Below are 15,227 nucleotides of genomic sequence, written 5' to 3' on the forward strand. Positions count from 1 at the left end.
CGAATCTCGGCTGCGGCGGCTGCGTTTCCGATGGAGGCGGAAATGTTGAAGGCCCGTGTGCTCAGATTTGGGTGCACGTTAAAGAATCCCGGGTGGTCAAAATTTCCGGAGCCCTCCACTACGGCGTCTCTTACAATCATATGGTGGTTTTGGAACGTTAAACCCCACATATCAATCAATCTCCCACCTCTCTTCTAACGTGGTTTCTCCCTGCCTCCGAGATCAGACGCATTGCAAACTTTGTGCACATCACCTGATTTTGCCTTGCCTTCATGATCAGTCCACCTTCGACAGACCGATGACGTCGTGTGATCTCATGGGATGTGATCGTGACGTGACGTCACAATTTCAGTGATCTGTTACGTCTTGATGACACTTGAAATACGAGCGCGTATTGCATAGAGGGACAAGGCGAGACAAGGACAAGTGTCCCTCACCTAGTGCTTGCCTTAATTAGTCAATTTCTGTGTTGCGCGCTCGTAATTGAAGCACCGTGAGTTAGAAACTGGCGCAAACCACCATTTCGTCATAATGACCTCATATGATGGTGTCATCCCCCTATGTCTTTTTTTACCAGTATTGTAGTCGCCAGTGGTCACCTTTCTACTTTCATCAGGCATTTAAGACACTCCCATTAAGGTGATGCAGTGATTAAAAAGAAAACCTAAATCAAGCAGTCGAGAACATATAAACAACTAAAGGCGTTTTCAGACATATAAGTGAAGGAAGGGTGTTTCAGTCTGTGAGAGGTTCTGCGTTGTGCTGAAACATGAGCGCTTTCCTGCCTGCTTATCTGTCTTACAACCGTAACGATGATGCTTGTGAAAGCAAAATGTTCATAACGTAAGGCAGAAAAAGAGTATTATTACATTCCATTTGCGTGTTGACTCCACGTGCTTGAATTACACCATTGTAATTATTCCATACTATCCTACTTTGTTATCGATAGTATAACCTTTGCCATCGACTGACAGTTTCTCTTTATGTGCCATGGCTAAGGTTTCAAGTTGCAAGCGCTCTTGTTTTCTCGTCTACTTCCTTTTATACTGCGTCGAAACTGTAAAAAGCTGAAGTTTTAGCACCACTCGCCCTGTGTCTTCTTTTGCCAACGCTTCCTCTACTATTGCACTGTTGTTTTTTTTATTAAAGAAGGCTGAAAACTAGCCCGACGAAGCAACCTTCTGAAAAACACTAAACCCTATTACAGCGACTGGCGTAATTTGTTTTCGAATGGTCGTACCATCAAAGAGTGTGATTGAAGAACTGTTTCCTAGAAAAGCTACAACAAGCATGCTGTTTAAACAAAAACGACTCGCGAGACATAATCACAGGTACAAATATGAGTGCAAACTATCAAGTGTCCTAGTTGTTAATTCACTGTGTTTCAAAAGCACGCTCTTTTCGCAAACGGGGTATGTGCAGAGATCAGAGTGATTTTCGCGCACCCGGCAACTGAACACAATCCTTCTGTTGAGAGCCTAAGGCGCGTGATTCGCCCCCGCTACACGATAAGTGCGCGAATAAAGCCCCTTCCCTCCGCGGAGCAAAGCACGCGTGGGAGATGAGCGCGCGCTGGCGCGTCGCCACGAGCTGGGCGCCTACCTTTATGCCGAGCGCGCTCATCGAGCCAACTCGCTGATAATTCTGAAAACACGCTATTTTCCCTGAGATAAGTGCCGCCAGCGCTAAGTGGTATAGATAAATAGCTTGCCGTTTCAAAGTTGAAAAAGTTGCTCCTTCGTGGCTCAACGCCGCGCGCTCACGAGTGAAAGGTAGGATGTCCGATTCTATTCGCTGGAGTATTTTAAAAGTGAATGCATTTCTTAGTTCAGCTATGCCATGCATCCGGCGTTGTCCGAGGCTTCCGCTTGCCGACAGGTGTTATCTCTCCAATCTCACTCCCTCTCCCATAGCAACAGCTGTTGGTGCGCTTACTTATCGTCACACTTAGCAACCGGAGCATGTGGTGCGAGCGAGTGTAGAAGAGAGTAGGTGCAGTACTTTGTCGCTCTTCTCTCGCCGTTCGCTCTCTCTCATCCCTTCACCCCACTCTCCCGTCCGCTCGCGCCTCACTCTCGACCGTTCGCTGGCTGGGCGCCTCTCAAGAACATCCGGAAATATGTGCTCGAGACGCTGCTGTGAAACGCCAACGCCGAGCCGAGAACGCTGGCACTCCACTCTCCCGTCCACTCGCTCCTCACTCCCGACCATTCACTGGCTGGGCACCTCTCAAGGCGATTCCAGAAGTCGATGAAGGGAAATACCTGACGGCAATGGCACCCTCTCTCGGCGCAAAAACTTCGGGGAGTTAGGCATTTTTTCTCATTTATTTTACTTCTTGCGTTTTCATATATATAAATAAGTATACGCATGTTGCGCCGACGAAAAAGTCTGGGCGAGAGTTTCCATATAATTGCTAGTGAAATAAAAAAGCAAGCAATACATAGCCAAATATATGGCTGTGAAGTCATGGTGGCCTGCCGAAGATACCGGGTACGTACGATAAGAGAATACTAGGCGGCAGGAGAAGCAATAGTGTCTGCGACAGGACCACGAAGCGATTGGTGGCCTACGCCAACGACAACGTGCCCGTAAATCTATGAGAGAGGCGAATGCTTGTTCTCAGGCCCCACCGCGGTGGTCTAGTAGCTAAGGTACTCGGCTGCTGACCCGCAGGCCGCGGGTTCGAATCCCGGCTGCGGCAGCTGCATTTCCGATGGAGGCGGAAAGGTTGTAGGCCCGTGTGCTCAGATTTGGGTGCACGTTAAAGAACCCCAGGTGGTCGAAATTTCCGGAGCCCTCCACTACGGCGTCTCTCGTAATCATATGGTGGTTTTGGGACGTTAAACCCCACATATCAATCAATGCTTGTTCTCAGTGTGACAATTTTCCTCTGAAGCGTGGACCGTCATGTGGTGCCTGTGAGTGGCTGTGTGTGGCTGCGAACCTGTCTGAGCAAAGAATCAACATATAAACAACATAGCATCACCTAGGAAAGCCTAGCAACAACCTAAATGTAATGCAGAACCAGCATTAGCTACCTAACGCCGACAAAAAACCTAGATATAATCAGATTATTCTTCAGAAACGTTTAGTTTCACTATTCAGATGCGAAGCATCTTATGACCAAGCTTGATCCGGTGGCGTCCACTCTCCCCTCTCTCTCCTCTCCTACGTTCCCCTCTCTCTCGCTTCACAACCCTGACTTCGACATTGTCTGCTAGCCTACGCTAGCTCCCCCTTTCTCTCATCTAGGCATCCCTGTGCTCGGCGTTTAAGCACCCATAGTCCATACGCATCCCCTCCTCTATCTATCCTCTTCTACGCTACCCTCGCAGGCAGCTTCTGCTAGCAAGTTTCTTGATTGAATAAACCGACTGTTCGCGCTCCACAACCGTTTACTGGCCACCCGTGTATACAGGTGAGGGATCTTAATCTCCAAGGCTTTGGCGGTGCAACATTTCTCCTGTGCTTAGAAGTGTGGCAGTTTGGGCTAGTTTGTATGACATGACGATAGTTCTAGCGAGAGAACAGAACGACGACCGTGTCCTTCTTGTCTCTTTGTCGTCGTTCTGTTCTCGCGCTATAACTATCATCTTCTCCTGTGCGTTGCTGAACAATGAAAATTCGCAGCGTGCGCGTTGACTAAAGGTGGCATTTCGGGTCTCTGTGCCCAATCGGATTCTTCTGTCTCTCACCGCCATTAGCAGTGATTGGCAAGTTCCAGTAGGAATCACCAGTTCATCACTGCATGCTTTGCGTCTCCCCAGGCTTCTCTCCTGCACAACGCCGCGATGAGCATTAGCGCCAATGCCACCGCCTTTGTGAGCGTTAGTGCCCATGCTTCCTCATAGTTCCCTTTACTCATAGTCATCTACTCATAGTTCCCTTCAGCGGGAGGTGGTGTATTTTTTAAACTTTGCGCGGCATACTACAACTTCGCCCTTTCTTTGTCCAGGTGCAACAATACAAAGAAAAAATATTATGACTCTCTTATCAGAACGTGGAGAACACTTATTGAGCTCATGTCAACCGTGTTAATAATCTTACGTTCCATGACACAGGTGTCAAGCACATGGCCCCCGTACCGCATGCAGACCACACTGTAAGCAAAAACTATCCGAGTTTGGGGATTTTGCGGCTCATGACCTCTGAAAACTCTCTCGGGTTTAAAATTACTACCTCGTGTAGGAGTAAAAGATGGTACATGACATAGTTTTACCACCACCTCTCAGGCAAGTAGTAAAAGGATGTCAAAATCCAGTTTTACCACTTAGGGACTTTTCTATCACGTGATTTTTAACCTGCGTTTCAGAGTTTATTACCACGTGACTGCAACGTGCAGCTTCTTCGGTGGCTTTTGCCCCATGCCCCCCATTGTGACGCTCTCAGTGAATCAGGAAGGTACGCGAGCACCACAGTTCTTTTTTTTTTTTGGTATCTCCGTGCCTCAGTACTGACCTCGAGTCAACGCACTTTCACTAGAACTGGGGGCAGCATAAGCACAACAAACGAGAACAGCATTCTGTGAGCGAAAAAGAAAAAAAGACGGGGAGGGGGATCTCAAAAGAAGGAAAAAAAGAAAGAAAACCGGCTGTGGAAAGTTGTCCTGCATATTTTCGCAAATTGCTGGCTTTTTCTCGGTGGTGGCCTTGGAGACAGACGGTGCAAGAAGCTCGGTATCTGTGTGTCTCGTTGGGCTGATGGATCTCACGTGTTTCCTACATCATCGAGCGTTTGTGCGCTTCCGAGCGCCTCCAAACCTGCACGTCGCGGATATTTCACTTCCGAGCCGAATCGCGAAGACCTGCCAGTGGTAAGAAAATCAATCTGGTGTCATCGTCCGTGCTTGCCTACGGGAGAAGCAATAAGCCAAATGCTTCACTCTGTCGTCGGCACCGAGCCACGGCCGCCAGTGACCAGTGGGAGTATGTCGCCGGGGCAGGTGAAAGAAGCATCGCATATATCTTGTTCCACAGTAGGCGATGTCTGCATGAGTAAAGTGCTGCCCGAATTGCCCATCTCATGCACCAACTGTTCTCAAACATGTAGCACGAAGCCGATAAGAGGCAGATTGAACCAACAAGCGGCGGCCGGTGAGCACGAAGAAAACCCGGACGGTGATCTTTCGTTGGAAGTATGCATACACCGCCCCGTCCCCGTAAGATAGCAGTCACGTGTTCATTTGTGTCTGAAATGACGACGAAATTCGCACAGGATATGTGTTCTGTGATCGCCAGCTGTGTTACATCGGATAGCCGTGCTCCTCAAAAAGGCCTAGTACGCCGTCGGTAAGAAGCTTGTGTGCAGGCGTGCACCACTCCTCTACGCCCGTTGTGATGAATACGTGCTGCTACTGCGTTTGTGCACCGTCGCTCAATGAAAATCATTGAGCTACCATGGTTTGTGCGTACTTAGGCATATTTTATGAACTTGTGCATCAGCAGTGCGAACACGCGTGGGGCCATGAGCCCGGTGTGCCAAGTAATTATTGGATACTCAAAAAGGTGAGATCGGGTAGATTTACTATAAAAGGTCGGTGTGACATTTAGTGTCCTGCAGCCCACCTTAAGTTTACGCTTGTACCTTCAACCGTTGTTGTTAATCAATGCAAAAAAAGAGCTCTCCTACCGGTACTACATGGCTGGTAAAAAAGTCGTGCCTATATATACCCGATCGTCAAAGTGTATAGTTGAGCAACGCGTGCAGTCTGTTCGAGTGGTTTATTATTCTGCATTTTATGTGTGTGTGCGTGTTTGGCTGTACGTGAATCTATGCGTCACCAATTCTGCTGTTTAATAAATTCCATCAATTCTGCTATTTAATAAATTTGTGGACTCTGGGCGAATGCACCCGTCAATTTTTATTTTTTACCACCGGAAATAACTCCCAGAAATCACCTCAAAAATCTTGTGAAGGCAGTAAAAATTTACTCTCTCTATACTCGCTCAAGACCTCACTGGGGTAAATAAATACTACTCTCCCTACGTTCAAAAACTCAGTTAGCACGAGAGTAAATTTTTACCTCGATAGTAGGTGGTAAAAATACCCAGGAAAGGTAGTGCGCTAGAGGACAAATGGTTTACCCAGTTTTTGAGGTTATTTCAGGTCATTTTCGTTTAGTGTGCACGGACAACTCGCTATAGCAGCGCAGATGACTCTTTATTGTCTTCGGTCCCCATTTAGAATTTTTTTCAGTTTCTTAATAAGAATGTTCATGGGCTACACAGAGGTCACTGGTAACAAGCAATCTTCATGTGAGGTATCCTTTCATTTGACCACGTGTAAAACATAACAAGAAAACAAAAAAAATATATTTCAGAATTGGCATTCAGATTTCCGTCAGTCAGGAGATCGCTATTGATGTTTCTCAAAGCTTGACGTTAAATTCTCTTCAGAAACCACTATAGATATGTGTCAATGCGAGTGACATTTACTGCGAGCTAGAGTTATTGTATATAATAAAAATAAGAAGAACAAAAAGAACAAGAAAAACCTTCATAGTTATCTTGAGCACAACACAGAAAACAAATCTGTCAAAACTAGATAGTAGCTTGGACGACTAGGTAAGGCGTGGTGTTATTATTAGCAATAATAATAATATTGCTACGATACTGAGGATGCGCGTGGAAGAAGAGGAGAACGAGGTTGGCACGAGCGGTGATCGGTCAGATCCCTGGACTCTCGCATTGATCATCTCCTGTAAATAAAGGCATCCATCGCACCGTAACAAGATTGGTGGATGGTGCGGGGTACAGTGGAGCGATCCAAGGCCAACGATCACGGAAGCGCTACCTCAAGAACTATGCCGAAGCCGCCGACTGGCTGGTCTACCACCGCTCTTTATGGATCCGATTGCTGACGGCGACACCACGCACTCTTCGTCTGGCGCTGCGTGGCCCCGGCACATGGTACCACGAAGCTTCTCAGGGAGGGTCGGAGAAGACGTCGACGAATGGCTGAAACACTTCAACCGTGTGAGTAAATACAACTGTTGGGATGCGGCCTCCCGGTTGTCCAACGTCCGATTGTTTCTTCAAGGGTCGGCGTTGGTGTGGTTTGAAAACCACGATGAAACAATAATGACCTGGGAAGCGTTTGAGAAAGAAATAGCGAGCTGCTTCGGGGACCCATTTATGAAGAAGAAGCGCGCTGAGCAAACTTTGATGCAGCGTGCTCAAGTCCCCGGTGAAACATGCACAACGTACATTGAAGAGATCCTGAAATTGTGCAAGTCTGTAGACCCACGCATGAAAGAAGATGACAAGGTAGGGCATCTTCTCAAAGGGGTTGCTGAGGATGTCTACAATTTCCTCATCGGCAAGGACACCTTGGCGTCTGTAGCGGACGTAATACAACACTGCCGCACGTTTGAGACACTGAAGGCTAGGCGCATCACTCCCAAATTTGGTAGACTTGCCAACGTCACCACCGTTGCAAGTGTCGACGTCCCTCCAACATCCCCCTGTGATCTTGCCTCAATGATCAGGCAAATCGTACGTGAAGAACTTGGACGACGTGATGCTGTCAACCCGCCGAGAGCACCTGCTATCAACACCTCCCCGCCATACGACGCAATGTGTGCTGCCGTTGATGCCACGCTATATGATGTGCCCCAATCAAGAGCACCAGAGCCCCCAACTGACAACTTACATCATCGCCGTGGTTTCCAGAACGCCTCCCGCCAACCACCTACAATGGTGTCTTCGTGGGACGATCATGGGCACATGGCGCCTCGTGGAAGGTTTGGTGACGTGCGTGAGGCCCCTGTGTGCTATAACTGTGGTTTCCGTGGACATGTGGCTCGATTCTGTGGTCAAAGGCGTCGCCCCCAGCAACGCTACTACGAGGGACCATCACCTTCTTCTCGACAAAACCGCTGGCGCGGTGGTATGCGTTCAATGCGGGACGCGTACGTTGGGGACGGCTTTCAGCAAACAACCCACAGTGATGCACATGTAGGACGCAATTTCCACCGGAATTTACGCAACGACTCGCCTTCCTCCGTGCGAAGCTTGACGCCCCCCACAAGACGCCGGTTCCGTTCCCCATCTCCTGGTCAACGCATCACCTCCCCGCCTCCGGGAAACTAGGTGGTGCGGCCAATGGAGGTGAGGTCGCCGAACATTTGTCACTACATCCACCTATGCCTCCACCCGTTTTTATGACTCAAAATAGGGTCCCCGTGCTTATTGATGGACTTCCTACGATGGCTTTGATAGATACTGGAGCAGCTGTTTCAGTGATGAGTCTTAACTTCAAATTGCGGCTAGGACACAAAGTGATGTTTCGCTGGGACAGTTGTGCATCGTTTCGTGCAGTGAGCGGGGAGACATTGTGCCCGATCGGTGTGTGTGTTGTTAGTGTCACTTTGGGTGACAAGGTCTTCGAGGCTGAATTCGCCGTCCTGACCAGCTCCACCCATGACATCATCTTGGGCATCGATTTTCTACGCGAGTGCGGGGCTACTGTAGATTGCGGTGCTGGCGAGATTATGCTATCGGCATTTACTGACGATCCTAGGTGCTGTCAAGGATCTATCACCGTCATTGAGGATGTTGTCTTGCCGCCCAACTCGATGAAGACCGTACGCATTGACGCCTCTGCCTCGGACGCCGGAAAGTTTGATGTTCTTGTGGAGCCCATTCCTCTTAATTGCGCCAAGAAAAATGTGCTCATTCCGCATTGTGTTCTGTCGATCAGTGATAGACGATCGGCCTTATGGGTGTCGAACTATTCATATGAACCTGTTATGCTACCCGGGGGAATGCGACTCGCCCGCTTCGAACAAAATGCGACCAGTTTCATTGCATCTTTAAGTGACGAGAGAGTAGATCATATTTGTGCAACGTACCATACAGAAGCCAACTTTCTGAGTATGGTAAACAAGTCGCTATCATCAGAAAAACGTCAAGCTTTGGTCGAAGTCCTTGCGAAGCACGCTACTATATTTGACTTTGCGCAGAAAGAAGAGCAAATAAGTGTACCCGAGTGGCGTACTCGCCATGGGATTGACACAGGATCCGCTCACCCTATCCGGCAGAAACCATACCGTGTCTCATCTGCGGAGCACAAGGTCATTACTCAACAGGTAGAAGAGATGTTGAAGAAAAGGGTTATTCAAGAGTCGTGTAGCCCTTGGGCTGCCCCTGTGATTCTTGTCCGAAAGAAGGATGGTACATGGCGATTCTGCGTGGATTACAGACGGCTCAACTCTGTTACTAAAAAGGATGTCTACCCGCTTCCCAGGATTGATGATGTCATCGATTGTTTACATTCGGCATCGTACTTCTCATCCGTGGATTTGAGATCTGGTTATTGGCAAATCCCCATGCACCCGAATGACAAAGAGAAAACGGCCTTCATAACCCCAGATGGTCTATTTGAATTTAATGTAATGCCGTTTGGCTTATGCAACGCTCCAGCCACGTTTGAGTGCTTCATGGACTCTGTGTTACGTGGACTAAAGTGGGAAGTTTGTCTTTGCTACCTGGATGACATTATAATATTTGGCCGTACATTCGATGAACACAACCATCGTCTAGACATTGTTCTCACCTGCCTTGAGAGAGCTAAGCTCACCCTGAACTCTAAGAAGTGTCACTTTGGCAGCCGTGAGACTCTCGTTCTTGGTCACCTGGTGGACAAGCATGGCGTTCGACCCGACCCCCAGAAAGTCGCAGCAGTCAGCAGCTTCAAACAACCTCAGTCGGTACGAGAGTTGCGAAGCTTTCTGGGCCTATGCTCGTATTTCCGTCGCTTCGTGCCCAGGTTCACCGACCTCGCTTACCCTTTGACGTCCCTACTCAACAAGAACGCACCTTTTTGGTGGTCAGCGGAATGCGAGTCGTCTTTTTCGCAACTCAAGTTTGCTCTTACGTCAGGGCCCGTACTTCGCCACTATGACCCATCTGCTGCCACAGAAGTTCATACCGACGCCAGTGCTGTAGGTATTGGCGCCGTCTTGGTCCAACGCCATGGAGCTGCTGAACACGTCGTTGCCTATGCCAGTCGCTGTTTAAGTAAGCCGGAGCGAAACTATACTGTCACAGAGCAGGAATGTCTCGCGGTCATATTCGCCGTGCACAAGTTTCGCCCTTATATCTATGGACGCCGATTCTCGATTGTCACGGACCACCATTCTTTATGTTGGCTCACTGGACTACGGGACCCATCTGGTCGTCTTGCTCGTTGGGCATTACGATTACAAGAACACGACTTTGAAGTCTGCTACAAGAGCGGTCGTCGTCATGCCGACGCTGATTGCCTTTCACGACTTCCCCTTCCGACAACCGAGTGTGACGCTGACAACTTTGATGAATATTTGGCTGTAGTGGATACTCCGTTCCCCGACCTAACAACTTTTCGAGCAGAGCAACGCAATGACAACAGTCTCGCTTCTTTCTTTATTTCCGGAACGAACGGTCAACGTGGTTTCGTCGTAAAGGATGGCGTTCTTTACAAAAAGAATTATTCCGGCGTAGGCCCTCGCCTACTTCTAGTTGTGCCTACAAGTCTTCGACAACACGTACTTAGAGCAATGCACGACGACCCAACATCTGGCCATATGGGTTTTTCTAGGACATTTTATCGCACGTAAGAACGCTTCTTCTGGCCGAAGATGCGTAAAAGTGTGACTGCATACGTTGCGAGCTGTGAGCAATGTCAACGCCACAAGCGTCCTACAACTCCGCCAGCCGGACTACTTCATCCCATAGCACCCCCGAGTTCACCATTTGACGTCGTAGGTGTCGACCTGCTCGGCCCTTTTCCGCGATCAACGAACGGCAACCGATGGATTATTGTGGGCGTTGACCACCTCACATGTTACGCCGAAACTGCGGCGATTCCTGCGGCAACGGCCACTCAAGTTTCACAGTTCATGCTGTCACACGTTATATTACGCCATGGATCCCCCCGTGTCATCATCAGTGATCGCGGGCGGCAATTTGTTGCCGATGTAGTTGAAGACCTCCTTCGTCTTGCTTCGTGCCATTTTCGTCACACTACCCCGTATCACCCGCAGGCTAATGGTTTGACGGAACGAACAAATAGGACTCTCGTCAACATGATTTCCATGTATGTTGATTCTGGACACAAAACATGGGACGCGATTTTGCCATTTATAACTTTCGCCTACAACACTGCACAGCACGAAACAACGAGATACAGTCCATTTTATCTGCTCTACGCACGCCGACCCCGCACAGCTCTTGACACTATTCTTCCTTTTTCCGAGACAGATCAACCTACTCTCGCCGAAATCATTTGCCGCGCAGAAGAGGCCCGGAGCATCGCCTGTCTTCGAACTTTCGTCTCACAGAAACGCTCCAAAAACCGTTACGACAGAAGTTACCGGCACGTATGGTTTGAGAAAGGGGATTTGGTGTGGCTTTGGACGCCGCTTCGGAAGCGCGGCCTCTGCCAAAAGTTTCTGGCCAACTACACCGGTCCGTTTGTTGTCTTGGAACGTCTAAGCGATGTCACGTACGTGATATCTCAGCTGTTGTGAACTGGCCGCCGCTCAAGCAAGACCAACGTCGTTCATGTTGCCCGTCTAAAACGCTATCATCATCGCAACGAAGCCTAACTCGCCCGGTGGGCATCGTCTGCAAAGGGGGAATTGCTACGATACTGAGGATGCGCGTGGAAGAAGAGGAGAACGAGGTTGGCACGAGCGGTGATCGGTCAGATCCCTGGACTCTCGTATTGATCATCTCCTGTAAATAAAGGCATCCATCGCACCATAACAATATTAATAAAATAAAAATTGGCATATTCCACGTATAGCGGGAATCGATGATATACGAAGCACGAATGAGAAAGGTTAACATGTTACATTGAAATCAGCACACGTCACGAGGCGGACGTAAATTATGTCGTACATGACTTCTATGTCATGATTATCATGTTTAGACGAGTAAACATCTTTGTCGTCTGTTCACGTCTCGTGATACCGAATTTGGTATATGTGGAGCTAGCGAAACGGCCACGAGCGCAATGAGCGTAGCAGGTATACATGTTTTACATGACACGCATGCCATGATTATCATTTTTAAATATGTCATTTACCTTCGCCGTCCGTTCACGTCATGTAAATATAAGTTTTGTATATGTGAACCTAGCGAAACGGCCACGAGCGCATCAAGTGTTGTATGTTGTCATGTTTTTACATGGCACGCATGTCGTGATTATCATGTTTGCATTAGTAATATACCTTCATCATCCATCGACGCCACGCAACACTAAAATTTGTATATGTGAAGCTAGCGAAACGACCGTGAGCGCACAATGAGCGTAGCATGTAGACATGTTCCTACAGGACACGCGTGTCAAGATATCATGTTTTCGTCAGTCATTTACCTTCGTCGTCTGTTGGCGTCACGTGACACCAGATTTGGTGTATATGAAGCTAGCGACACGGCCGCGAGCGCACCATGACCGTGGGGTGTTGTCATGACTTTCATGACACGCATGCCATAATTTCCACGTTAAGTTTTGTCACTTGCGTTCGCCATGCAGTCATGCCATACCATACCAGTTTTGCAACATGTCATGCGAACAAAACCACCACAAGAGCAGAAAACCATGAAAAGTAAATCATATCATTTATAAATGCAAGTCATGATTTTATTGTTATCACAAGTCACTTATGCTCATCATACAGTAATGTTAGGCCGTACCCATTATAGTACTGATACCGTTATCAAAACGGCCAGGAGAGCTAAAAGTCGTAGGTGGACGTACGGATGGATGAAAGGACAGACATACAGACGAACGGACGAACTAACGGACAGACGCGTGAATAGACGCACGGATGGACGCACAGACGGACGGATGGACAGACAGGGGCACGGAACCACGGATGGACACAAAGACAGACGGATGAACGGACACATGGATGGACGTACGGGTGGGCGTATGGATGGATGTACGAACGGACTAATGGGCGCTTCGCCCCACTCAACATCATTCACTCCGTGGATAGGCTGTTTTTTTTCACAGCTACGCTTCTGCCCATGGTAACCACGTGGGGTGCCTCCCGAAAACATTGGCTTAGACCAGTCATGTCTGTGATATATGTGCACACATATATGGTATGAACACGGCCATGTGCGCGACGCAAGCAACAGGTTCGCGGGCCACGAGCTTGAGATCCCTACCCTAGACTAGTATAAAAGATGAGGATTATAACAGACGGTATGGTATAGTTTCATGTGTCTGTCTCCTCAATAATACTGCGTATTGTAACAGCACATGTCGGTTCGGAACGACGGGACAGGTTTGGTCGTAGCACTAGTGTTCACAGTTAGGTACAAGCGTCATCATGGACGGCAACGTGTACAATGCTAAATAGCACCAAGAAGATAGAGTTTGTGAAATTTCATTTACTATCACCTTACTAATAAACAGAGTAATTCTGGTCAGTTTAAGCCGAAGAACCGATTGGTTCACAATGCTTCCCTTTTGGAGCACCTGCCATAAAACTGAGGTTACATACTAAGGCATTGTGATATCGAATATAAACTTATTCGCTAACCTTATTTCCCGGTTAAATAGTTTATTCTGGATTGGCGTTTAGTTGGTCCTTGGGTAAGTGTTGAAAGCTTTTCCTAAGATGATGGTCAACTGTATTCATGAACTCACATGCCACACATTTCGAAAAGGAGAATGTAAAAGAGGTGCACGCTAAACCACCTACCCTGTTATCCAGTACAACACGTCGAAGTGCCCTGGTATACGCCCCTTATGGTTATGTGCCACAAGTGCGTCCAGGGACTTGTCGGCGTCCACAGTGCCCTGATTCCGCACGGCGAATGGTTCGTACTGTATGAAACAAAAAGCACAGTGCAGGATCTTCAGAATTGGCAACTAATTAAGACCAGGAAGACTGCATGGCTGCTTATAACAAAATTTGCTCCTTTTTATCTTCATCTGCTAGGGGCGTAGACATTTTTTTCAAGAGGGGTGCACCTCTTCACTTTGGGGTGAGGGGGGCCCACCTCCTTGGAATGATGATTTTTTGTTCTTTATACCATAGCGAAATATATATTGAAAATAGAGGGGGGAGGGGCTATGCCTGTGCCGTCAGGTCATTTGATGTGAGTACATAACCCACAGAAGTGGTATGGAAGACATTGTGCTTGACTTCTGACGCGCAGGTCGCGGAATCGAATCCCGATCACGGCGGCTACGTTTCTTTAAATGATCGATGCCCGCGTACTTAGACTTTGGGGCACGCTAAAGAACCTTGGACGATTTTAATTTTCGTAGTCATTGACTACCGCGTCCGTCATAATCATATCGGGGCTTTTGGGACGTTACAACCAATGAATTATATAAGCATGCATATAAGCTGCTCCGTGACGCATTTCTGCGCATGCAGCAATGTGTGGTAAACGCTGCCCTTTTAATGCTCTGTTTATTGAGTTGAAAGGGTGTGTTATGCGCAGCAAAGTCATCAAGTTACACTTCATCCTGTCTTCTAGGCAACTTTCTCGGCACCAGTTCTCTTTTTCAGCAATTTCGTTAGGTATAATAACATTTGTATAAAGAGAACGCAATGGGTTAAGCTAAGCGCTGTAAGCATACGTGCTAGGGTGGGCATTAGACGATGCCACAAAATGGAAGTGTGATCATGCAACTAGCAGAATACAACATAAACCACGATTAGAACTCGAATGCCTATCTGACTCGTCACGGCACGAGTCGGATCAGACCTGTGGAACCATCGTATGCACGAAGGTTACGCCGGGCGCTAAACACAATATTCTCCTAATCAATACATTGGGGAACACGCACGCCAAAAACACCTTAAATAGATTTAGTCGGTTAAGCAACTGGTTCTATACACTTGATTGTACCTTTTGTTTACACCTATTTTGTTTCTCCACAACTGTAAATTTACATGAATATTTTAATTGTTCACGTCATTTACAGTTCTAGCACAGAAATTCCTTTTTCCCTTACTTTCCCCGTTCAATTTTACTGTCGTCATTCCCAACATATGATTAAAGCGGAGTAGCAAGGCGTATGTAGACCATTTAACTTGACACATGCCACTCCTCTGGCCTGCTGAGTGAATGGTCTTTTTTTTGTGTATGGCCACGTGAATCAGTCTTTCAGAACCATTGTCATACGTATACGTATACCGCATGAGTTTTCGCTTAGTTGTGAAAGCTGGAAAACGGCAAGCCTAACCGCGCAATCCGATGGTACCTCAAGCC

General features: G+C 47.8%; 1 protein-coding gene across 1 annotated transcript in view; it reads right to left on the bottom strand.

Annotated features, from left to right (window-relative positions):
- Nucleotides 1–15,227, bottom strand: part of LOC142768718 (venom metalloproteinase antarease TserMP_A-like) — a 108,882-nt gene that overhangs the window by 29,941 nt on the left and 63,714 nt on the right. The window contains exon 8 of the mRNA XM_075870725.1: nucleotides 13,703–13,827. Within this exon, the coding sequence (XP_075726840.1) occupies nucleotides 13,703–13,827 (125 nt within the window). The remainder of the gene's footprint in view (nucleotides 1–13,702; nucleotides 13,828–15,227) is intronic.

Source organism: Rhipicephalus microplus, chromosome 8 (assembly GCF_043290135.1).
Source record: "Rhipicephalus microplus isolate Deutch F79 chromosome 8, USDA_Rmic, whole genome shotgun sequence".
Classification (NCBI taxonomy): Eukaryota; Metazoa; Arthropoda; class Arachnida; order Ixodida; family Ixodidae; genus Rhipicephalus; species Rhipicephalus microplus.